Here is a 22,397-nt window from a genome sequence, read left to right as displayed (position 1 = left end):
TGATGACGACGACGACGACAAAGAACAAAAGTCTCGAGCAGTGCAATGGGAGACACGCGCGTTTCCCTGTCTTCTCTCCAGGGGCACGCTAGCCCGTTTTGTCCTCAACTCCACCATACCTGCCAGCCAGGCCATACCGCCTCTCTGCTTCCTTACAAACAACCTTCTCGACGCAACATCTACGCGGCGCAGCTGAAGGGCTTGCCTACAGTGCCGGCATCCGTCTGCTCCTTGATGTCGATGGCAGAGGCGTAGATACCGGCGACGACGATGAACAATCCGCCCACGGCGATGAGAATGTTGAGCACGGTAAATACCATGTTCCTCATGCTGGCATTCCAGCTTCCATCTCTCAGGAAGTAGATGTAGAAGAGGGCTGGGAAGGTGTAGGAGAAGAAGCTGATGAAGGCTGCGGAAATGATACCGAGGAGCGCCGAGAAGATGGGGATGAGCTCAGCGACGAGCCATGCGATGATGGTGATGACGGCGATGATGCCGACCCAAGCGATGTTGCCCTGCTTGGTGTTGATGAGCTCGTGGCGCGTGCCCTTGTACTTCCAGTCGTAGATGAAGCGACCGGCGGTGACGGAGTTGATGGAGCCAGAGATGAAGATTACGGGGATGGCTACACCGAAGGCTACCTTTGAAAGGGTAGGGGAGAGGCCAAGGAGGGCAGGCGACTCGACTTGCTGGCCAGAGAAGCGGTAGATGAGGGATCCGGTGAGGCAGTAGATGACCATCTCCACGGAGACGAGGAGGCCGACTGACTTGGTGTACTCCCTAGGGCGCTTGAGCTCAGACATGAAGCTGAACTGGCACTGCGCGTAGGCGTAGGCAAAAGTGATGTTGGTAACGGCAAGGAAGGCAGAGGCAAAGGTGGGTGCCTCCGGGTTAACGGCGTACCACTGCACAGCATCGAGACCACCAGGGCGCTGAGAGCCTTCGACTCCCGAGCCAATGATGGTGATGATGATGGCAATGACAATCGAAGCAAAGTCGACGTAGCCAAGCCAGCCCATCTCGTTGAACGTCTTGGGGAGGGCGAGGATGAAGAGGATGATGGCTGAGATGGCCGAGAAGCCGACTTGGCAGATGGCATTGTCGCTCAGAGCGTTGAACATCAGTCGACCGGTGAGGGCGTGGGATCCCGTGGTGAAGATGAGAAGGAGCAAGAAGATGGTCGTGGTAAAGTAGCGACCAGTCTTGCGACCTCCTTCGCCGAACATGCGAACGAAGAGGAGCTCACCGGCCATTGGATAGCTCGTCATCTCGCGGTTGGCGAGCCAGGTGCGACCGATGTGGATCGAGCAGACGTAGCTGATGATGCCCATCCCGATGACAATGAGGAGAGCAGGGACGAGACCGAGAGTGGCAAAGGAAGCAGGCATTGAGAGGGATCCAAGGGCAATGGCCTCGACGATCATGACACTGGTAAGGCGGAGCCATGAGAGCTTGTGGAACTTGCCTGCCTCGCCTGCTTGGTTCATCTCGCGGTCAAACTCGACGACATCCGTCGTAGCCTTCTCGCCGTTGGGAAGGACATGCGTCTTCTCCATGTTGCCGCCCTCGGTGGGCGTGGAGCCGGAGTGGTTGGGAGAGGGGGCACGAGAGTTCTCGGCCGTCGTGACCTTGTCGTTTTCGATGGACATGGTGGGCACAGTGGGCGTGGTGGGGCGCGATAGGCGATGGAGTCAGGGGGTATTGGCTACAGCTTCGCGCCGAGTTGAGAAGGGCGAGGGTATTTAGCGACGATGGAAAATCGTGTGACCTCTACCGGGAGCAAGATTGCCGAGCGATATGTTATCTCTCAGACCTAGTAGTGATGGTGGCGGTGGTGGTGATGACGACGAAGACGACGACGACGGAGGCTGAGACAAAGAGGCTAGGGAGGGGGTTAAAGGCCCAAGGAGGAAGGAGGAACCGCAGACGCAGTCGCAGCTGTGCGAGTTGCGACGTTGAAGTGTGGGGTCGGTGGGGAAGAAGCAAATGCAATTGAAGAGAGAGAGAGAGTGAAGAATGAGCAGCGTGACCCTTGTCTCTTTGGTCTCGCACACCTCGCCCATGAGACTAGCGTCCGACTGGCGCGGGGAAGGACGCAGATACGGCGCCGTGGCTCTATCCTACGATATGCTGCCTCCTCTTCGCCAGGACGGTCGTTCCTGCTTGCTTGCCACTTTACCTCCTGGGGCGTCAGAGCGTCCACTTTCTAACGAGAGGAAAAGCTGGTGGTGGAGCAAGCGGCTCGAGCCGCACTGAGCGCGTGAGCAAATTCCAAGGAACCACAACCAAGCCAGAGGGGCAAAGTGCCGCGGCATCTGCGGCCCGCATCGTCTCGCATCAAGCTGAGATGCGAGCGGCCAGCCGCACTTCCAGCGGCACTTTCGCCGTCTTCGCCGTCTGAGCACCGGGAGAAAAAAGGTCAAACGGCGACCAAGGTTGCGGGTTTGCGGCAGCTTCTTCCTAAGCCGCTCGTGTGCCCGTGCCCGTCAGAGGCGCGGCAGAGCTGAGTGCGACAAAGTGAACCCATGCGAGGCAGGCGCGCGAGAAGAAACGGAACGACGACGACGACGACGACCGGTCTCGATGCTCCTTTGGGCTGCTCTAAGCTGCTCTAAGCTTGGACGCCTGATTGACAACGCCAAGGGCACGATGAGACGCATTGTACAGCCAGGCCTCGACGCTTCACGCACGATGAATTGCTACTTCATCTAGCCTCAATATAGACTCGAGGCATTACAAGCACCAACGCATCGGCTTCTCGACGCCACGTCAGCCACGCTCCTGCCCGGCGCCACCCGTGATCACTCGTTTGCTTGAGCTTGGCTCGAGGTTGCGGTTGAGGATGGGTGAGGGGCCGCGAAGGATGCCTCTTATGGGTACACTCGAGTGGGGAGGTGGCAGAGAGCAGCAAGCTACCGTCTCTGGGCGCTGCGCTGCGCTGTACTGCGTGCAAAAACCCACGTCGCGTTGCGTTGCGTCGCGTCGCAGCGTCCCGCAGCTTTCGGTCGGTAACATTGACGTTGGGCCTGGCCCTCGACTTGGATGTCTCGTGGCGCGAATCGTTGGTGTTGCGATCGGTCTCACACTGTCTGATCCTCACGACGGGGCATCGGTGTATGCCTGGTCCTGTCAGGCCTACCTCTACGAGCATTCGGATGAGCAATGAGGCGCGGCCACACGCAACGGCGTCGAGCCTCAGGAGTCTATCATCAGCATGCTCCGGGCCGTAACGCAAACAGTCCTATCTCGCGGACCAGCGTTGAGACGTGACATTCGAGGCAGGCAGAGCGATACCGCTGTCACTCGTGAAACCAGAGCAAGACGGTGCAAGACGGCGTCAAATTGGCTTGCGCTCCCTCCTACGCTTAAGATAACGGTGAGAAGGTCGCTGATGATCGTCACTCTCTTCCTTGTGTCTCTGACACAGCGCTTCGCGAGATTCGGCACACACGCCGAAGTCTATGAAAGAGAATTGGATTTCTCAGCATCTATCATTAACGCAGAGGAGAGAGAGGTCACTGCTCGCCCCTTCTCCCCTCTCCTCATCGAGTCAACTTGACAAAGTTACGCCCTCATCCCTTGCACATCCTTCTTCCCGGTAGACCGTGCTGCCTTGCTCGCGCATCTACGCAACGGGCTCAGGCTTCTTCCTCAGGTCATCAACGTTGATCTTACCACTCGCAATGTCCTCGAACATCGTCTTGACGACCTTCCAGCTGTCGAAGAGCGTGTACTTGATCCCCTTGTTGTCACAGTAGATCTTGAGGTCGTTGTCCTGCTTCTCCTTGACGAAGAGGATGTCGGCGTGAGCAGCAGCGCTCATGTCCGAGATACCGTCGCCGGCGAAGGTGATGAGAGGAGGGTTGGGGAGGTTGCGGTAAGGGAGGATGGACTTCGACTTGTCGTGGCCAAAGTGGTTGTCAGGGTGACGGTATACGAGCTTCCAGGTGTCTCCCTTCTTCTCCGGGTCGGTGAACTCAACCTCGTTGGCGATGATGTCAATCTTGTTGGCCTCCTCCTCTCCGATCAGGTTGGAGAAGATGGCACGGATGACGGGAACCATGCCGGATGAGACGACGACGACGGGGATGTTGTTGGCCTTGGCGTAAGCGTAGAAGTCCTTGAAGCCGGGGTCGAGCTTGACGTCACGCTTGACGAGCTCGAGCATCTCGGGGAAGGGACGCTTGACGGACTCGAGCATGGTGCGGAAGCCCTCGAGGTAGGAGACACGCTCGTTGATAATCTCTACGTTGATCTTGCGGCGCTCGGTGTAGCCTGGAAGTCGGGAGTCGGGAGTCGGGTGAGCATGGAATTGGTGCTGGTCTCATCGTAGGCGGCCGGACTCACCCATGCCGACAGTGTCGACCATGTGGTCGTTGGAGTCGAGGAGCGTGATCGTGCCATCGAAGTCAGTGATGACGATCTGCTTGCAGTCCTTGTACTTTGCCTCGTCGGGTCCAAACATGGGGTTCGACATTGTGAATAGGTGTTGAGGTGTTGGAAAGTGTTGGGGAGGAGAGGAAGAAAGGGTGCTATGCTCGGGTAGTCGTTGCGCCAACACAACGTGGCTGGTTTTTGTGTCGATCGAGCGGAGTTTGAAAAGGGGCGAGCGGGCAAGCAGGGCAGCGTCATTGGGCCCTGGCAGAGGGCAAGTCGTGGCTGAACGGCGGGAATGTCGTGTCGAGCTGGTAGCATGGAGCGGGATTGAGGGGCATTGTCTCGAATGAAGGACGTACTGATGCTGATGAGGCGTGGCGTCTTGTCAGCGATACTGGCGTGAGTGTCATGATGATTGCCCGGCGGTCTATTCGCAGCTCGAGGCGTGGGACTTTGCCCTGCCGCACGACGCACGCGCCTCCACCCGCGAAGAGAGATCGAGGGCGGTGCGAGCTGCGAAGGAGGGTCCAGCACACACACGCCTGCCAATTCCATTCAGTTCAATTCAATCTTCCTGTCTTCTTTCCTTCCCTTCTCACATCTACAAGCGCATCCAGTCCTTATCACCACACACCATCAGCATGGACGCAGCCAAAGTCAACCCGGAACGCGCCCTGGCCTCGCGCTACAACCCGGCTCACTACTTCGCCTACGTCTCGGCCGCGTACTTCTTTCTCCTGTCCCTCCCCTTGCTACTCTTCCCGCGTATCTTGCTCCTGATTTCCACCCCTCGAGGTGCTGCAGGACAGGCAGGAGACACGCCTGATCAGGGAGCCAGTGCCGGTGCCGGCGTTTCGGCTCTTGGACCAGGTGCGTGCCGTGATGGCCACTCTTCAACAGGAAACATACTGACTTACCTTCTCGACCTTCAGAATTGACGCCGATCGAGAGGCAGTTGGCCTATTCGTGGGGCATCGCACAGATCACATTGGGATTGGTGTCGCTAGTTCTTGTGCGTTGCGAGCTATCAGCCTCACAATTGACGACAGCTCGAGGCTAACCCACTTTCTCTTCCTGCTTGCGCACACGCACAGACAGGCGCCATTCCCTTGACCTCGCACCCCCTTCCCGACCAGGCCGCCTCGGGACAGCAATCTCCCTACAGACAGCCCTCGGTCCTTCTCCTCACCCTGTACTATCTCGCCATCGCCGCTCAGTCTTACCTTTCGGTAGGCAAAGCGCCCTCTGCAGCTGAGGCTGCCACACCCTCTGAGCTTGGAACTGGCAACTTCGGCTTGCTCCTCGCTCTGCCCCACGCAGGCTTGGCTGCTTGGGGATTGTTCGTCCTCATGTTCGGGGGAGACATGGCCAAGAACAAGAAGAAGGCCGGAGATGCAAGTGCAAAGGACAAGGCGACTAGCAACTTCCCCTTCAAGAACACGTATGCCGAGAATGAGAAGTCGAAGTGAGCGGCAGCAACGTCTCGTGGCGCTGACATGAGATGGGCGAGGGGAAGCAGACAAAGGGAATGGGCGGTAGCGCAGTACCAGGACGAGCAAAAGCAGAGCTAGTGTAGCCCTGCGCCGGCGCAGAACGCTTGTGCAGATGGATATCGTCGAATCGCAATTAGCAAATCTATCCAAATAGGTTGTCCAATGAGTTGAGAAGGCTTGTGCCTGATGGCGGTGGTGGCGACCGCGACTTCTCAGCTGGCGCCTTCTCCGTCGGCGAGGCACTCTCGGCACTACCAGGTGGCCGACCGACCCGTTTTGTCGGTTGCGCAGGTGCTTCGGCCGCGGGCTCGACAGCTTGAAAGTCCCTTCGCTTGTTCTTGCTTCCTTTTGGTCGGCCCACCTTCTTCTCGACGATCAATACTTCCCGACTCCCTTCGCTCGACATTGCCTCCTCCTGCCCCTGCTCCTGCTCCTCTTCCTCCGCAGCGCTCTCGCTCTCGCTGCTGTCCTCCCCACTACTGGCGGGTGCCGTGTCCTCTTGCACCCTTCTTCGCTTCCTCGCCTTACTAGTCACCCGGCCCAAAGCATCGAAGTCCAGCTGACCAGCCTCGAGCCACTCTTTGCGTCGGTAAACTGAGCGTACTACGTCTGACCAGAGGCCCAATGACGACTCATCTCGAGCACGACGATGGCTGCCGTTCCTCGCAGAAGAGCACGTGGGGCAGTGACCGGTGAGAGGAAGGATCTCCTTCTCCTTCGCTTTCCCGCCTTCCTCTTGCAGCCACCGCTTCGACAGGCAAGTCAAATGAAAGGCAGAAGCGCAGTGCGACCTCTCGAGCTGCTCCTCTTGGCCAAGCGCTACAGCGCCGTCCACGGTGCGCTCTTCTTCTGCTTCATGTATTGGCCGTGGTGTGAGGCGGTGGTAGGGCGAGGGACAGAGAGTCCAGGAGGTGTAGTCACGGATATCGATGGGATTGTCGCAGCAGGAACACTTGATCGAGTGTGCGAGCTGACGAGGTCGAGAGGAGCTGCTGATCGTGTTGGTCGGGATGACAAGATCCATAGGCGATAAGACGTGATGAGTGAGGAAGCGGCGCAGACGATGCAGGGTGAGGAAGGTGAAGTCGGCATCATCCATGGCCATCCTGGGCGGCCAGACCTCCTCCTCTCCATCCCCTTGCTCCACCGTAGGCACCACAGCCGGCACGACGGGCACTTCGTTTTCAAGCTCGTGCCACGTCACGCCCATTCCTCGCGGCGTAGCACCGATGGGGAGAGTCTCGTGCCATGTTGAGTTGGCCCCCCTCGATGGCGACAGTGGCGGCTGCTCTTTCGCTTTGCCTTTACCCTTGCCCTTCTTCGTTGATGCAGAAGATGTGGTTGTCTCAATCTGCTTCAGCCCCATGCACTCCTTCTCCACCGCACTGTACGCTACCAATGGTTTCCTCGTCCCTAGAGGACCAGTAAAGTCGCACCGGATCGCCGGGCTGAGATGGCGCGGCGGTAGGGTTCTACTTGTCTGTCTACCCTCCGAGCGTAGCTGTGAACTAGACGAGGCACCGTTCGACTCCTTTGTGGCGCGACGTGCATCTTCCTCCTCATCCAACCGCTTCCAAGCCTTCCAAGCCCATTCAGCTAAGAACGTCACCCTGAGGCCCCAGTGACAGAAGGGCTCGCTCCTCAGCAACCCGCGAAGGACTAGCACCATGTTAGTAGGGCTCTGCTTGCCCCTTTTGCCCTTTCCAGGCCAGATTGCTTTCCCTTGTCCCTCGATCTCCTTGAGATGGCGAGAGAGGTGTGGCTTCTGGAACGCCCATTCAAATTGCAATGCTGCAATCTTGCTCCCGAAGCCCCATACCAGGAGTTCCATCTCCCACGGCCGACCTGTGCGTGTCCGCTGTGCTCCAGCTGTGAGTTGGCCATTATGTTGACGGAGGCGACGACGGGGTGAGGGGGTGGAGCCGACGTAGGTTTTCGTTGAGGGTTTAGGGATGGAGGAAGAAGAGGCAGAGGTGCCTGGCTTGGCAGGTGGGTAGGATCGAAGCAGGTAGACGGCGTAGAAGGACGGTGTGGTAGGAGCGAGGAGGGAAGACATGTTCGGCACCTGGGGTAGTCTCTAGGCTATGTTGCTCCTACTTTAGTCGTCCAAGCCCTTGTTGCTCAGTCCTGTCCTCGTGGTCAGAACGAGTCGGCCTCGCAGCCACCTTGCGACCGCACGTCTGGAATGACGCCGAGAATCGCCAAGGACCAATCAATTGACGAGCTGTCTTCGACTTAAGATGCTCCCATGACCGACTGAAATGACGCGACAGCCGCGACTGAGCTGCTTGTATGCTGAGAAATGAGTGGTATCATCGAAAGCTCGAAAGCTCCTTCGCAACATCGGACTGGCGGACTGAGCCCGAGTCCCGTCTCCCGTCTCGTCTCCACACGACAGCCTGCCCTCGCACCACGTGGCTCTATTTCCACGCCTCGACGCGCTTGGTCGCGAGCCGCGACTTGAGCTTCGCCCTTGGCCCGCCGCCCGACCACAAGTCAACCGCCTTCCCCTTTCATCCTTTGCTGCCATTCACTACATTACCATCACCCGGCTGCCATCGCCATCGCCATCTACGTCTGTCTCCATCATCAAGTCCGCAGCCTAGTGTTACCGCCTTGCACAAAATTGACGCCACGCACCATCATCATCATTCTCGGCCCCCACTTCTCCCTCGTCTCGTTGCGCGGCCCCTGCTGCTGAGCGCCGCTCCTCTCCGCCTACAATGGCCCAAGGGGGAGCCTCCTCGTCCTCTTCAGGGCATGCTTCCTCGTCCTCACCACCTGTGGCGCGCAGGAATGCGACGGAATCACGCTCACTCGAAGGTGAGGCCCCGAGAGAGACTGGCAAATAGGCCCAGCATGCGAATACTGACTCCTTTGGGGCCCTTTGCTGCCCTGCCCTTTGCCCTCGCTCGCAGTGCGTGTGTGGTACACCCTTGAGTCATCTCCACATCGCATGCTGGCGTCCTCTGGCAGATCAATCGACGTCGACCTGCTGCCCGCTCTGGAGCCCCTGCGGTCGTCGGACCCAAAAGGCAAGGCGCCTGAACGACCACCGCGTTTGGCTGAGGTTACGCTAAAGACTTGCTTGAGCGCCATTTGCATCTCGAGGTGAGCATGCGCAGCAGATCGCCAATTGTGGCTTGGCAGAAGTGCTGACTCCTCGCCGCCATCTCCGACCGCTTGCCCGCAGCCCTGAGCTCATCCTCGACCGCAAGCGCGACTACATCCTGTACGCCGTCGATCCAGTCGAGACGTATCGCTCGAGCTCACGACGCTCACGCACTGCATCTGGCGGATCACAAGAGCCCGTCTTCCGTGGCAAGGGCTTCTTTGGCTGGATACTTGAGGAAGAGGGAAACGGAGACACAGTCGTGGTGGGCAAGGTCTCCGAGGTGGGGAGGAGACGATCAGCCTCGTGGTCAGAGGATGACAGCGATGAGTATGATGATACAGCGTATCTCGATGTCGAGATCAGAATGAAGGAGACGGAGGCACAGACGAGGGAACAATTCTTTGCCAGGCTTGGACAGTTTGGAACCGCCAGCGCTGCCGGTGGGAGTGGGAGTGGAAGTGGGAATGGCAGCCGTCCCACATCGTCCACCCCTACTCCTGTCGCCACGACCTCTACGACGGTAAAGCGCAAGGTCAGGCCCAGCTCCAAGCATGCGTCATCGTCATCATCTTCGCGACCTCTGCCGGTACACAGTGCCTCGTCGCCCATTCGCAAAGTCGCCACGTCCACCGTACGTGCAGCACCAGCGCCATCGTCTGGACAAGCTCAGGCATTGCATGTCCTTCAGCTACTCCAGACGCTCCAAGCTCAGCAGCAGCAGCAACAACAGCTACAACAAGCTGCTACTCCATCCGCAGCATCGCCTTCTGCTGGCGCGCTCGAGGCGCTCCTCAAGATGACGGGAGGTACTGCTGGCCTCCAGCGCACTACGTCGACTCCGAATGCCTCCTCTCCTGCAACAACGACCAACGAGGTCGCATCACCCTCCTCGCTTTTAACCACGGCCCTTGGCGAGGCGCTGAAAGCCGCCGGCATCCCCTCACCAGCGCCCCTGAAGCCTGCCGAGCCGAAGCCCGTCGCCAAGCTCTCGCGATCCAAATCCACCTCAGCAGCAGCCGCTTCCTCATCCACCTCCTCGGAGCATGTTGAATACCGCCGTTGCTACAACTGCGGAATAAGGCAGCCGCAGTCGAGCGTCTGGCGTCTCCCTGTGCTTCTTGAGGGCACGAAAGTCGACGTTCCCGAAGCCTTCTCCCACGACCCTCATCGAGGGCCCAACGGCAGCAAGTCCGATGACCAGGACCTGACGCCCAATGAGGATGGTATCGTGCTCGCGAATGGACGCAGCACCTGGCGAGCATGCAACCGTTGTGGCCTCTTCTATACAAAGTGGAAGAAGAACAGGCCTGAATCCGTCAATCGTCGTACTCGCGAGGTCCTGCCGGGCGAGGCGAGCTCGCCTGCGCCACAAGCCGCAGCCACATCGTCTCGCAAGCGTCCCTCGCCCGAAGCCGACGAGATCGGTGAGACAATTGCGAACAACAACGACAATGAGGAGGAAGAGGACGCAACGCAGGACGAGATCCTCGGCTCGTCCCCTCCTGGACCCAGCAGCAAACGTACGAAGCGCGAGTACGATCGCGAGTTGATCAAGGACAAACACGGCCAGTGGCGATCGCGACGCTCCGTGAGGGAGAATCCAGAGGGCAGGAAGTCTGGACGACCACAGGGATGCAGGTCCGGGTCTGGAAAGAAGAAGACTGATACCTCTAAGAGGACGGCCACCTCTGAGGCGGGTGATGAAGAGGAGAAGGAGACGACGAAAGGTCAATCGAGCGTGACAAAGGACGAAGAAGCCGCCTTTGACACTTTCGGCAACAAGACAGCGGCTAGCACGACGGCGACTCAGGAGGCAGTCGCAGCCTTCGCTTTAGGCACCAGCCTTCCCCCGTCATCCCACGCCCAGACCTCACCACTACGTGCAGGGCCCACGCGCACCTTTCCCTGGTCCAATGCCCCACCCAACGCCTCGACTCTCCAGCATACGCCAACGGACCTCACGCCAAACCGTCGAGCAGACCGGTACGGCATGCCCGCTGATCTTCTCATGTCCAGCCCGAATACAGCGCTCGATCGGCTTTTAAGGGAACCCTTCAATCTAGACTTTTCATCAGTCGCCGGGGTGACGCAAAGCTCGCCCATTCGACGCTCACCGCGCAAGAACCCGCATGGGACGAGAGATCAGCGCAATCCATATGCAACGACTGCGGCAGGAGGTGCAGTGGGAACACCAAGCATGGTGCTCACTACGAGCGCGACAGGTAGCCCAAGCCGAGCTGATGTGACGGGGGGCAACGACGTTTTGGACATGGACTTCTTCAGCGCCTTTACCAATTTCAAGTCTCCCTCCTCTGTCCTGTCCTCCTCAGAGCCGACAAGCAAGAAGCCCAGCCCTTCTTCGCAGTCATCCTCACAAGACGCAGACGCAACAGAGCGTCGCCGCTCCTTACGCGCAGGTGGGGCGGCAGGGGGGCCAAGCTCTGGGGCAATGACGTCGTCCCTTACATCGCCTGCTTCGCCTAGCCCTGCTTCAAACAAGAGGCTGCGTGCGGCTAATAACGCGCTGCTGCACTCTAGTTCTCCACTGAGCGCCAGAGCTCGTGGGCTTGACAACAATGACGATGACGACGATGAGGAGGAAGAAGACGTTGGTGACTCGCCTAGTCGCGCAAAGTCCCAGCGTCTCCAAGCCGGAAGCAGTAGCAGCATCAGTGCTCCCATCTGCCCTGCTAGCCCTTCATTGGGCCAGAGACGTAAGCGCGACATCACTGGGCCATCTGCGCCCGTTGCTCCGGCATCAGCCTCATCACCGGCAGGCATCCTCACCAAAGGTCCGAGCCCCGCGCCGAACAAGAGGGGGAGCTCGGTCACGCCGCGTAAACAGCCCCAAGCTGGCGCTGCCGATGGAGACAACGTTTTCGCTCTTCCAGCGAGCCGACAGCCCTCCCAATCGCCTGCGATGAGAAAGAAGATCACTTCGCAATCTCCGCGCAACACCACCAGCAGCAATCAACTCGTGGTACCCGGCAGTGCAAGTGGAGGGCGACGCAAGCCTCTTCCCGCCACAGTGGAAGATGCGCCTCCATCTTCTGCGGGGTCATCACCCGTGGACCAGGATGACGAGGAAGAGGGAGAGGATCAGTACGCCCTCAGCCCCTACGACCAAGCCTCCGTCAGCGACCTTCTCCAAATGTTCGACGATCCATACGGCATTCTGGCCGCCAATGGGATCGGCCTGCCGCTCAATCAGTCTACCAGCACGACGATGCCCAACGGAACGGTCGCGACGAATGGGGGTGGCTCGATGAGCGTCAACCAGTTCGACAGCATTCAGCTGCACGATCGTCAAGCGTTTCCGCAGCATCTGAGAGCCTTCACGGAGGAAGGGGCAAAGGGGGTCGCGGCGCTGGCTGTTGATGGGTGGCAGGCCGCAGCGAACAGCTCTCAGCAGTCTGCCGTAACGCCCAAAGAGGAGGGAGAGAAGAAGACGACACCGACGAAGAAGGATGGTGGCAAGGCAGTGCCTGCTACTCCGACTAGGAGCTCACCGCGCTTCCACACTACTCCTGGCGGCAGGCAGAGGCCAGCTCATCCACCTCGCACTCCCTCCGCTTCCGGTCAAGCAGGCTCCTCTTCATCCAAGCCCACCGCTTCGGGCCCACCACGCACTCCTCTCTCGAAGCTCTCCAACCTCAGCCCCGGCTCTCTCGCCGCTCTTTCCCGCAGCCCGGCGTTGCAGAAGGCCCTAGTCAGCCATGTCGCCTCCGGCTCCGGCTCGACACCGAGCAGTGGAGGGGGCACGCTGGATTTCAATGCCTTGTTCGGCTCAGGAGTTGGAGGGCTGGGCAGCCTGAGTCCCCTCTTCGCCACTCCGCGTGGTGCTGGCAAGGGCACAGGGATGTCAATGGGCCTCCCACCGCTCAGTCCCAGTCTGTCAAGGGTCTTGAGCCAGTATGGCGAATCTGCTTCCTCCGCGACTCAAGAGCAAGGGGAGGAGCAGAATCGAGACGGAGCACAGGGGAACGAGCTTGCTCTTGTACCGGGCAACGCAGGTGCGCAAGGGCAGCCGGAGATTACTGCTGCGGACCTGCAGCAGCTCTTTGGAGATGATCCGGCTTGGGTTGGGTGGTTGGGCGCGATGAGTGGAAATGGTGGCGATGGGCAGGGACAGGGACAGGAGCAAGGCAAGGAGGCTGCCACGACGTCTTCCTGAGTGGTCACGTAGATATGAAGTGGTGGGAGATCAGGCTGCTTGATGCTGCCCAATTGCAATCATTCACACCGATCAATCATGATTGCTAGCGATCTCATGTACGTGAGTGTGCTTTTGTGTGTGAAATGTGGGCTGATGACTGGACGCGTTGCGAGCGACTTGCCCCTCGCGTTCGCGTAGACCAGACGAGTGCTGACCGCCCGCTCGCACAGTCAGTCGACAGTCGAGTCGCGCTCGAAGTCAGAGTGATGCTTTCGCTTGCCGCCGCCGCCGCCGCTTCATCGAGTCGCATTACCAATGAGAGTGCGGTCCGGAATGCTTTCTTGTCTTCTGTCTTTCCACTTCTTTGCCTTCGTGCTCTTGTTGCCTCTCTTCCTTCTTCGACGTCTCGACATTTCCTCTCACCTGATTGAGCCAGACTGCTTCGTTTCCTACCAGCACCACTGTCTAGCACTCACTCTTGACCACTTCCTTTGCATCATCTCTTGAGTCCCATACACACCATCTCCTACACACCATCTGGAGCATGACTATCCTACCAAACCTCATTTCCACATCTTCCTCGTCTATCTCGGTCTCTCAGCCGCGACTTCCCGCATCCACCCCTTCGACATCAGCCCCGCCGACCCAGCTCCCATCCTTCTCCGCCTTTGCCCCATCAGGCGATCACGCTGATCAATCCACCTCAAGGGAGACGCACGAGACTCGCCCTTTCTTCCCACTCGACAGCTGGAGCGATCTAAGGCTCGACACGAGTAGCGGCTCTTCTTCGCAACCGCCATACGAGAGACCACGGGCACCAATTCCGGGCAAGCATCGTCATCGCCGGGTCGACTCGCTGCCCTCGACATTCATGTCGTCGTCATCTGAATACGAGGGAGAGGCCATTTGCTTTAATGCCAGCGACAGCTACTCGGGATGGCAGACGAGTGCTGAGCAGGGCGAACCTAACGCAGATATCGAAAGCCAGGAGTCCAACGATTCTCGCCCACAGCGACAAGATCAAGAAGAACGTCGACTCCCCAATCTAAGTGACTCTTCGCCTCTCTCGAGCTTCATCATCAAAGGATGTCGTCCTACAGACTCACCCAAAGGCATCCTTGGCGCACACCGCCGCAAGCCCAGCACAAAGCGGCGCGATGTCTCCCAGCCTGATCACTTCGACACCAAGACCAAGCCTGCGGTGGCTGGAGACTACTTCGCTCCCTTGCCCGGTGCGCACGTTTCACCGGTACCACCACCTCGCTCATCAAGTCGGCCACGTTTACGCAGAGACTGCTCGAAATCAATTCAAATTCATGGCAGCGAACAACAGCGATGTCGCCGACCTTTGACTCCTTACCCAGGCTTTGACTGTGGGGAGGCGCCACCTGCAGCGGAGGAGGCGAGGAGGAGAGAGATGGGGAAAGTGGCTGCGTACATCACTGCGGGACGTCAAGCTGAGAAGAGCAAGATCGATGGCGACCTAGGCGTTGAAGCCACTACAAACGGGCATTGGCCGTGGAACAGCGTGCCGCTGCAGCGTTTCTCTTCTGCCGCTGAACCGAAAGCAGCAACTTCGCAGCTGCACCTGGCCAATCTCAGTGGGGATGACACGGCGGTGGCGAGTCAGTCGCAGCATTCAGACCTGCAGCGTAAGCAGCTATGGTCCTACCCCAATCCATTTGCAGTCCCTTCAGCCTATGCAACCAACGCCGGCGCTCAATTTCGCCGCGTCTCTCCGATGCAAAGTGAGACAACGACTCTGACAGGATCGCTGCTACCCGCTCAGCAAGCCGCAGCTGCCTGCAAGCATTCGTGCGACGAAGATCCGCCCCGCCCTGACACCTGCTCACCAACGGGCAAGCGTCTTCGCGATTACTATCAGCGCCTGTTCCGCTCAATCTCGACGCAAGGCACAGCTCCCACACGCCCGCCTACCCGTTTGGCCATGCCGCGAGACGGTTCGCACGCCACGCTGCACAGCAAGTACAGCGGCGAGGAGACGATACGCGCCGGCACCACGGCACATGACGGCAGTATGGCATACCGTGGCGGCGGCTGGTTCAGCGCCTATCACGGCGTCCCCAACAAGATGTCCATCTCGCCCGACGTCACCAGTGGCTCTCACTCGTACGAGAGGGAGATGCGTCACAGAGGTGAAGCCGGAAAGCCGCCCGGGACAAGCAAGAAGGCAGGGACCGATGGCAGGCCTCCAGTCCATCGTGAGCAAAGGAGGAGACTGAGCGCGAGTGTCTGGCCAAAGAGCCTGCAGCACTCTACCGCCTCCTCTACTTCGCTGAGTGACGAGAGCGATTGGGATAGCCAGGGCGCGGCTGGTGGAGCTGGATATGTTCTCGACCGGGGCCGCGACTCGCCGCCAAGCGCATTCGGCCATCCACCTCCGGCCTACCCTCCCGGTCCAGCTGGTCATGCTGCGGATGCAACGACTGGTATCCCGTCCTACCACCTCCTGCTCCACCAACTCGTCGCTCAATGGGACGAGGCCCTCCTCTATCTGGAGTCGAACCACCTGCACAGCTTCGATTCATCCCAACAGACCCCGAAGGTCATCTCGCGTTTCCTGGTGTTCCGTCTCCCACCCATCACTCTATTCATCCTCTTGGCCAGCTTCTTCATCTACATTTGCTTCAAGTACGAGGTACCCCCAAGCCTCTACGGTCTCATGGGCAGTATTACCGTGGGACTCATGGCGTGGGCTACTTTCGCCTGTCAAAGGGGGGAGGAGAACATGGACAAAGAGCGCGAGAGTGAGGTGCAACTATTGAAGCAAAAGTGGTTGAAGGGCAAGGTGCGTGAGCGGCGCAGAAGGAGGCGAAGGGAGAGGAAGAGGATGAAGGAGGCTGAAGCGGTAGCGAAGAGGGCGGCTTTGATTGCCGAGGCAATGGCTGTTGCGGCTAGTGAGCGAAATCAGGTGTTGGGCGGATTGAACAGAGTGACCAGCAGCAGTAGAGGGGGCAAGCAACATCAGCAGCAGCGCAGTCCTCGACCTGCCCCTCATGCGACCAGGTCGAATCGGCCTCAATCCTCTCAATCAGCCCCGGCCGCGCCAGTCGAGGTAGTGCGCAAGGCCAGCACAACCCTAAGGGGCATCCTCACCTCTCCAGCGGCTACCGTTCCTCCCAAAGCAACAGCCACTTCAGCCCTACCTTCCCCAAGCGTCGGTTTTGCACTTCCCAGCGCAAGCGATAGAATAAAGCGCAGCTGTTGGGGCAGTAGGATGGCTGAAGCGGCTCGCTCGCCCGTCGTCGAGATTGGTGGGGCATCACCGCTTCAGCAACAGGATGCAACGATGGCACGCAGGCGGAGCGAGGCAGCCCGAGTGAGTCGCAATCCCTTTGCGGACATTCGGCAGGAGGACCAACGCGACAGCCATCTCGGAGAAGAGCAAGCCAAGACCACCCCAAAATCCCAGCAGGACGCGAACAGCACCACCACGAGCACGGCTGGGTACGACTCCCAAGACGCCGAGCATGCTGCTGAAGAGGAGCAGCACGAGTCGTCCATCACCTACTCAGAGCGCCGCGCCTGGATCAAACGGTGGGCTCGAGAGGCTTCTTTCGCGCCGCTTTGCGCCCCACCTGCCGATCCCTCCAACGAGCCTCTCGCTTCGTCATCACTCTTCACCACGGGACCGTACATCGACTGGGCTGAGGGAGGTGTTCTCCACCAGCAGGCCCCCACCGATGGCCAACGAAGGGCAATGCAGCCTTCCACCTCTATGGCCACTACTCTGGCGTACACAAATGCTCTCACGCCCGCCTTAGGGTCTCCAGCGATAGAGCGTGACGAGCCGAGGGAGCCTTGCCCCTCCCCCGTTGCCGTCCGTGATCGCAATCGCGCTCCTGAGCCCGCAACGGAGCCGCCTCCACCTCCCTCTCACACGACGCCGGAGACGGTCACTACCGCTCAGGGCACGATGGAGGGCACGAATGGGACTAATGGCACCTCTTCCAATGCGCAAGAAGCCTCCCGTGCCTCAGGACAGGGTGCGGAGTGGATCCGCAATGCGGTCAATGAGGCACGAGCGCTCTTGCAGCACAACAGGCTTGGCCTGCAGAATGGGGAGAACAGCTCGACTGGTGGAGTAACATCCGTCCCTCGTGAAGGCTCGACTCCGCACACCTTACCCTCCAGCCCCTCAGGGAGGCGTCCCCTTCCCTCCCTCCCTTCATTGACGCGCGATCGTCTCTTCTCTTCTCCCAAAAGCAACAGGAGCAATGCTTCCAACCCGCTTGCTCCTGGCCCTCCCAGTACGACTGCGTCGCCAGCCGGTGCGGTAAAGAGGAGGAGCAGAGCACCCAGCCGATCGACGGCTGTCGGGGGTATGGCGGCGACAGCTGCTGCTGCGGCTGTGGCGCATTCGGTGACATTGCCAGGCGGAAGAGGAGGAGGAGGAGGGTGGGCTGCGGGTCTGTGAGTGGGTGGGTGGGGGTAGACAATGGAATGAAGAAGGAGAAGGGGCAAAGACGGCGTGAATTGCACAACCTGAAACCATCTGCTGCGCTGCAGAGAGGCGAAGTGGCACTCTTTTGCTAGACTGCCGTCCGTTTGCTTTGTATTGTAGGAAGAGCATGAAATTTCCATCCATCCATAGACGCGTCAAGGAGGGTGAAGCGTGGGCTGACGTTGAGAGGGAAGGCTGAAATCGAGCTTAGGAGGAATGCGTAATGCATGCCCAGCGATTTGCCCTTGGCGACGGAATTGCGCCCCTAACATCGTCGTCCTGCCCTCGCGGCCCCGTTCCACCCGCCTGTGCTGCCATCATCTTATCCTGATTCGTCCACCACCGCGCTGCTACTAGGGTATCCCCACCTTTCCATCCCACGCGCCCATCATCACCACCTTCCATCTGATGGTTCCTTACTTCTCACCAACGACCCTCCTCCTCACTTCATCCCTTGCCTCACTTCCGATACCAGCCTCCTTCTCTGCCTTCCTATCAATCCTGCTAGCCTCATCTGCGGGAACACCGTCATTGTACGAGCCAGAGAAGGGTGCCATCCCAGGTCGTTTGCCCTTCTCTCCTGCCTCGACCCCCTTCTTACCCGCAGTACCCTGTTTCTCCCCCTTCTTTGCGCTACTCCCATCGAAGCGCTTCAGCACTGCAGCAATCATTGCTCTGAACCAAACAAAGTTGAGCGTGTTCAACACCACGTTGCCCACCGAGTAGAAGACCTTGAGTCCAAGTGGGATGGCGGGTACATGCGGGTGTTGGGGGAAATTGACGTGTTGGAACCAGGAGTAAGAGTTGTACACTCCAAATGTCAATCGCGCAACGATGTAGGACGAGAGGAGGAAAAAGGCATTTATGAGCTGGTAGGAGGAACCGGTGAGACCGCACTTGTCCATGAACCAGTGGATGTTGAGGAAGGGAGTGGAGAGTTCCCAGAGGAGGAAGCCGAAGCCGTCGTACATGAAGATTGGGTGCTGGTGTGGCGGAGACAAGAAAGGGAAGGTGGACGAAGTATCAGCACGGATTCAAGAAGGCAGCTTGGTTCTTGCGACTCTCGCGTACTCACGTAGACGAATGTGAAGGCCATCATAGCCACAGCTCCATGAGCAATGAAAGCGGGCCCGTCAAAGAGAGCCGACACGACGAGGTCCCAGATGAAATAGCCCAACGTGACAGCGTAGACGTTTCCTGCTTCCTTGGTGTACCCATACGTCCTGTTCTGAGCCAAAGGGTGACTGCTACCCTTCAATCCGCCTCCCTCCCTGACCTCGTACCATTGCGCCGCCGCCAATGGCACAATGATGACCGCATGTGCCAAGGCGACAAAGTGGACGTGCCACTGTGTCCTCGTGCGACCTGGAAGGCGCTTGTATGCAGGGTAGATGGCGGGAGTGAGGAGGATGGACCCAAAGTGCAGGAGAAGCCAGAAGGAGAGGGAGAGGAGGACCAAGGGGAAATGCGTGGCCATGTGAGGGATGCCGAGGGAGGTGAATAGGGGAAGGAGTTGCGTAGTCAGCGAGGGGGAGAGGGTGCCGAAGGGCAAGACGGGGAGGAGTGCCGACGCCATAGTGGTAGTGACGATATTGGAGTGGAGTGGAGTGGAGTGAGAGAAAGGAAGAAGAGCAACGCCTAGTCGCTTGGCCCGGATCCAGGCCTGGAGCAGCGGGCGAATGCATCGGACAACGCCGAGTGTCGCCTGCCACGCGCCAATCCGCTGGCTTGTGTTGGCTCGTGCGACGGGCTGAGACGAAGTCAAACAAGGATGAGGGGCGCGTGAGCGGGGCGGGACAACGAACATTGACAATTGACATTGGATTGACTTCGCATCCTCACCATCGGCGCTGAGCTGCCCACCATGTCTCGCTCCTTGCGATCACGGCCACTCACTCTGTACGATGCCTCTGGATCGTCAATCCCTCCTGTCCCCGAGGCGGGCGCCGGCCAGCCATCGGTACCCTCACGCTCAACCTCGAACCATCCAAGCAAGCAACACCACCGCAATGACAGTCGAGATCAGAATCAGCAATCTTCCTCATCTTCCAAGAGCAAGCTCAAGAAGGCATCGCAAGTAGGCTCAAACCTCAAGAAGCGACTCAGTACACGATATGGCGACGATGATCGTCGCTCCTCCCGCATGGCAGCAATGGGCGCAGACGTCTTGGGCCATATGCCTGCGCCGGGCAGCATAGCACAGCATCATCGCCAACAACCAATGATGATACAGGAGGAGCATCAGCAATTCTACCACCAGCATCAAGTCCAGCCATACTCAGAGCAAGACGAGGCAGATCACGAAGCAGATATTATGGAGGCAGATGAGCAGGCTGCCGCTGATCAGGCCGCTATGCCTGTGGCTCCTTCAATGGGTTCACTGGCTCCACCCGTCGCAAGGCAACGGCATTTGGAACCTCCGTCTTCGTCAGCGATGACGAAGCATAGCGGCTCATCCTTATCCTCCGCAGCAGCTTCAGGCAGTGGTGCCTCTTCCTCGTCACGCAAGCCCACGTTGGCATGGCCCAACTCCTCGCTCCGCTCCCTCCTCGACTCCACTCGCTCTCAGGGCCTACGAGACCTCATCGACCTCGATTCTCTCCGAGCTGCCCCCGAGCAGTTCGATAGTATCGACTATCTGCGCTTGCATCTCCCATCGCACGTCCCTCCAGCAACCTTCTCGAGCACCATGTCACAAGCTCGCTCCGCAGCTCAGGCAGATGTCAAGGCCCAGATCTTCGAGAACTACACCGACTTTATCGCCGTCTCGAGCCAGGTCGGGGCGCTCGAGAACGAGATCATCGAGCTCAAGAGCCTCTTGGCCGAATGGAGGCAAATGCCGCGCTTGTTGGAAAGACATGATGAGAGTGCGGGAAAGAGTAGCTCAAGCTTGCTGGCGGCAGCAGCCGCGTCCGCAGGAGGAGCAGGAGGCAAACGCACCTCGGTGCTGTCGCTACAGCAGCTCTATCGGGCCCAACTCACCGCGCTGTGGGAGGGGATCTCCAACTCGCAGAAGTTGATCCCGTACAAGCCAGGCCGACACCTCATTGCGGAAGCGCCAGATTTCTTGGAGCTAAACGCAGCAACCTATCGACCTGTACGCAATGTCGCTCTCTTCCTCCTCGACGACTGTTTGCTCATAGCAAGTCGCCGGAAAGCACGGATGAGCACAAGGGTCAAGCTTGAGGCGGAGCGTTGTTTCTCTCTAGGCGAGATAGTCGTCGTCGATCTCAAGGACTCCAAGGGCCGGAGCGGGTCCTCCAAATCATCTTCGGGAGACGTCGATGCAGCGGGATCGGGCGGGATCAAGGACTCGATCAAGATCAAGCGTGGCAAAGAGACGTTCGTCTACCGAGCAGAGAAGGCGGAGAGCAAGCGCGCATTACTCAATGCCTTCAGAACGGTAGCGGAGGATCTGGCTAGTAGGAAGAAGAGGGAGAAGGCTGGAGGTACTACGGGAGGGTACGATGACGGGCTGACGGTTCCTGGCGGTCCGGGTGGGGGCGATTCGAGACGACAATCCATCTACGCAGGTATGGCGTTCGATCACCGTGGTCCGCCCTCCTCATCAGGCATGGTGGCTTCACCGAGCAACTCCTCTTCCCTGCTCGAGCTGACAGAAGAGGATGGCGACAATGCTGCGGGTGGGGTGATGCGTCTAGCATCTGAGCGCCTCAAACACGACAGGCTCGATCCTACGCGCTGGCTCAACGAATGGTCCGACTCCCTTGCCGTCGATATTGCTCTGCGACGTTGGGCCGAAGCTACGGAGAAGGTCGGCAAGGGCAAAGCGATGCTTTCCACGTATGCTTCTTCCTCCAGCAGCACCGGCGGGGGATCAGGAGGCATCGACGCAACAATGCACGCCGTCTTGTCTGCCCGGCTGGCTACGCACACCTCTGCCCTCGTCTCCTCCCTTCTCGGCGTCCTCCGCTCCCCATCCACGCTCCGCAAGTCCACCCTAATCAGCACTGCGGCCCACCTGACCTCTTTGGGCTACTCAAGCATCGCCCGTCAGGTCTTCCTCTCCACACGCGATGAAAGTCTCCGCCGACGCAAGCGAGCAATCAAGTTCGAGGGGGATACGGAGCTGTACGTCTCCGAGTTGGGCATGGTCGTTTTCGGTACGGTCCGCAACACGAGCGAATGGTTCATGTCCGCTTGGAAGGAGGCAGGGCTTGCATCCGGATTTGTGCGCTGGGCATTGGGACAGGTCCATGGCTTTGCGGTGACGTTCAGGAGGCAGGTGTATGGTGGAGGCAACACAGCTGATGCTGATGGCGTTGGGTCGACGAAGGGAGGGAGACGAGGAGATGACAGTGTTGCTGAGAGGGCCAGGAGGGTGGCGATGGAAAGTGCGCAGCAGTTGAAGGACGTCGGATTGGACTTCACTTTCGTGCTCGAGGAGTTGCTGAAGAGTGAGGAGGAACACAACAGGGAGGCAGAGCAAGCCGTGGCTGCAGCACAAGGGAGTGCTTTGCCCATGCCCAAGGCCAGCAGTAGCAGTAAGACGGCCTCGTCTTCGTCGAGGAGCGGTCGTAGCGAAACGCCTACCAGCGAGCGCAGTGCCACCCCAAGCACGACCGCCTCTACAAGCCCATCAAGACGCAAGCAGTCTGGCGGATCAAGCGTACTGAATCGCATTGCCGATCTCGAAACGATGGCGGGCCTCGCCAATTCTGGCTCCAACTCGAGCACCAACTCGGGTACTGCTCCTCTCTCCTTCTCCAAATCCTCCCCCTCAAACGTCGCACCTCGCCCACCGATGCGACAAGTCTCCAGCTCATCAGT

General features: G+C 59.0%; 8 protein-coding genes across 8 annotated transcripts; 4 read left to right on the top strand and 4 right to left on the bottom strand.

Moving 5' to 3' along the window:
• Positions 1 to 179: 179 nt before the first annotated feature.
• On the bottom strand, positions 180 to 1,487 carry BDZ90DRAFT_224506 (N amino acid transport system protein; the record flags this gene model as incomplete). Its single annotated transcript, XM_025504618.1, has 1 exon — positions 180 to 1,487. The coding sequence occupies one exon, from the start codon at positions 1,485 to 1,487 to the stop codon at positions 180 to 182; it is 1,308 nt and encodes a 435-aa protein (XP_025359196.1).
• A 1,850-nt stretch (positions 1,488 to 3,337) lies between these two features.
• On the bottom strand, positions 3,338 to 4,501 carry BDZ90DRAFT_234861 (hypothetical protein). The gene is made up of 2 exons (XM_025507171.1): positions 4,348 to 4,501; positions 3,338 to 4,275 (listed from the first exon to the last, which is right to left on the bottom strand). Exons 1-2 carry the CDS (start codon positions 4,475 to 4,477, stop codon positions 3,626 to 3,628), a joined length of 780 nt encoding a protein of 259 aa, XP_025359195.1. The 5' UTR covers positions 4,478 to 4,501; the 3' UTR covers positions 3,338 to 3,625.
• A 449-nt stretch (positions 4,502 to 4,950) lies between these two features.
• On the top strand, positions 4,951 to 5,997 carry BDZ90DRAFT_234860 (hypothetical protein). The gene is made up of 3 exons (XM_025507170.1): positions 4,951 to 5,247; positions 5,310 to 5,389; positions 5,472 to 5,997. Exons 1-3 carry the CDS (start codon positions 5,019 to 5,021, stop codon positions 5,844 to 5,846), a joined length of 684 nt encoding a protein of 227 aa, XP_025359194.1. The 5' UTR covers positions 4,951 to 5,018; the 3' UTR covers positions 5,847 to 5,997.
• Positions 5,581 to 8,190, bottom strand: BDZ90DRAFT_234859 (hypothetical protein). The gene has a single exon (XM_025507169.1). It carries the CDS (start codon positions 7,924 to 7,926, stop codon positions 6,013 to 6,015), a length of 1,914 nt encoding a protein of 637 aa, XP_025359193.1. The 5' UTR covers positions 7,927 to 8,190; the 3' UTR covers positions 5,581 to 6,012.
• Positions 8,191 to 8,380: 190 nt separating this feature from the next.
• On the top strand, positions 8,381 to 13,249 carry BDZ90DRAFT_234858 (hypothetical protein). Its single transcript, XM_025507168.1, has 3 exons — positions 8,381 to 8,693; positions 8,789 to 8,981; positions 9,064 to 13,249. The coding sequence occupies exons 1-3, from the start codon at positions 8,594 to 8,596 to the stop codon at positions 13,157 to 13,159; spliced, it is 4,389 nt and encodes a 1,462-aa protein (XP_025359192.1). The 5' UTR covers positions 8,381 to 8,593; the 3' UTR covers positions 13,160 to 13,249.
• Positions 13,250 to 13,685: 436 nt separating this feature from the next.
• Positions 13,686 to 17,579, top strand: BDZ90DRAFT_263126 (hypothetical protein; the record flags this gene model as incomplete). Its single annotated transcript, XM_025508572.1, has 1 exon — positions 13,686 to 17,579. The coding sequence occupies one exon, from the start codon at positions 13,686 to 13,688 to the stop codon at positions 17,577 to 17,579; it is 3,894 nt and encodes a 1,297-aa protein (XP_025359191.1).
• A 443-nt stretch (positions 17,580 to 18,022) lies between these two features.
• BDZ90DRAFT_247354 (hypothetical protein) lies at positions 18,023 to 19,083 on the bottom strand (the record flags this gene model as incomplete). Its single annotated transcript, XM_025507592.1, has 3 exons — positions 18,023 to 18,120; positions 18,217 to 18,589; positions 18,682 to 19,083. The coding sequence occupies 3 exons, from the start codon at positions 19,081 to 19,083 to the stop codon at positions 18,023 to 18,025; spliced, it is 873 nt and encodes a 290-aa protein (XP_025359190.1).
• A 387-nt stretch (positions 19,084 to 19,470) lies between these two features.
• Positions 19,471 to 22,029, top strand: BDZ90DRAFT_205221 (hypothetical protein; the record flags this gene model as incomplete). The annotated part of the gene is made up of 3 exons (XM_025503928.1): positions 19,471 to 19,735; positions 19,931 to 21,859; positions 21,908 to 22,029. Coding segments are annotated over 3 exons (2,316 nt in total), but the record flags the coding sequence as incomplete, so codon positions are not given.
• Positions 22,030 to 22,397: the final 368 nt, after the last annotated feature.

Source organism: Jaminaea rosea (assembly GCF_003144245.1).
Source record: "Jaminaea rosea strain MCA 5214 unplaced genomic scaffold BDZ90scaffold_19, whole genome shotgun sequence".
NCBI lineage: Eukaryota > Fungi > Basidiomycota > Exobasidiomycetes > Microstromatales > Jaminaea > Jaminaea rosea.
Note: the sequence above shows the minus strand (reverse complement) of the source record. Positions and strands in the feature narration are given on the sequence as shown.

What these genes read in the sequence shown, in the direction of transcription:
- BDZ90DRAFT_234861 (XM_025507171.1), bottom strand. Translation starts at nt 4,477, where the DNA reads ATGTCGAACCCCATGTTTGGACCCGACGAGGCAAAGTACAAGGACTGC. An exon ending in GGTCGACACTGTCGGCATGG is followed by an intron (nt 4,276 to 4,347) that starts GTGAGTCCGGCC and finishes CCCGACTTCCAG; the next exon opens with GCTACACCGAGCGCCGCAAG.
- BDZ90DRAFT_234860 (XM_025507170.1), top strand. Translation starts at nt 5,019, where the DNA reads ATGGACGCAGCCAAAGTCAACCCGGAACGCGCCCTGGCCTCGCGCTAC. An exon ending in CGTTTCGGCTCTTGGACCAG is followed by an intron (nt 5,248 to 5,309) that starts GTGCGTGCCGTG and finishes CTCGACCTTCAG; the next exon opens with AATTGACGCCGATCGAGAGG. An exon ending in GATTGGTGTCGCTAGTTCTT is followed by an intron (nt 5,390 to 5,471) that starts GTGCGTTGCGAG and finishes GCACACGCACAG; the next exon opens with ACAGGCGCCATTCCCTTGAC.
- BDZ90DRAFT_234859 (XM_025507169.1), bottom strand. Translation starts at nt 7,926, where the DNA reads ATGTCTTCCCTCCTCGCTCCTACCACACCGTCCTTCTACGCCGTCTAC.
- BDZ90DRAFT_234858 (XM_025507168.1), top strand. Translation starts at nt 8,594, where the DNA reads ATGGCCCAAGGGGGAGCCTCCTCGTCCTCTTCAGGGCATGCTTCCTCG. An exon ending in GGAATCACGCTCACTCGAAG is followed by an intron (nt 8,694 to 8,788) that starts GTGAGGCCCCGA and finishes CCTCGCTCGCAG; the next exon opens with TGCGTGTGTGGTACACCCTT. An exon ending in AGCGCCATTTGCATCTCGAG is followed by an intron (nt 8,982 to 9,063) that starts GTGAGCATGCGC and finishes GCTTGCCCGCAG; the next exon opens with CCCTGAGCTCATCCTCGACC.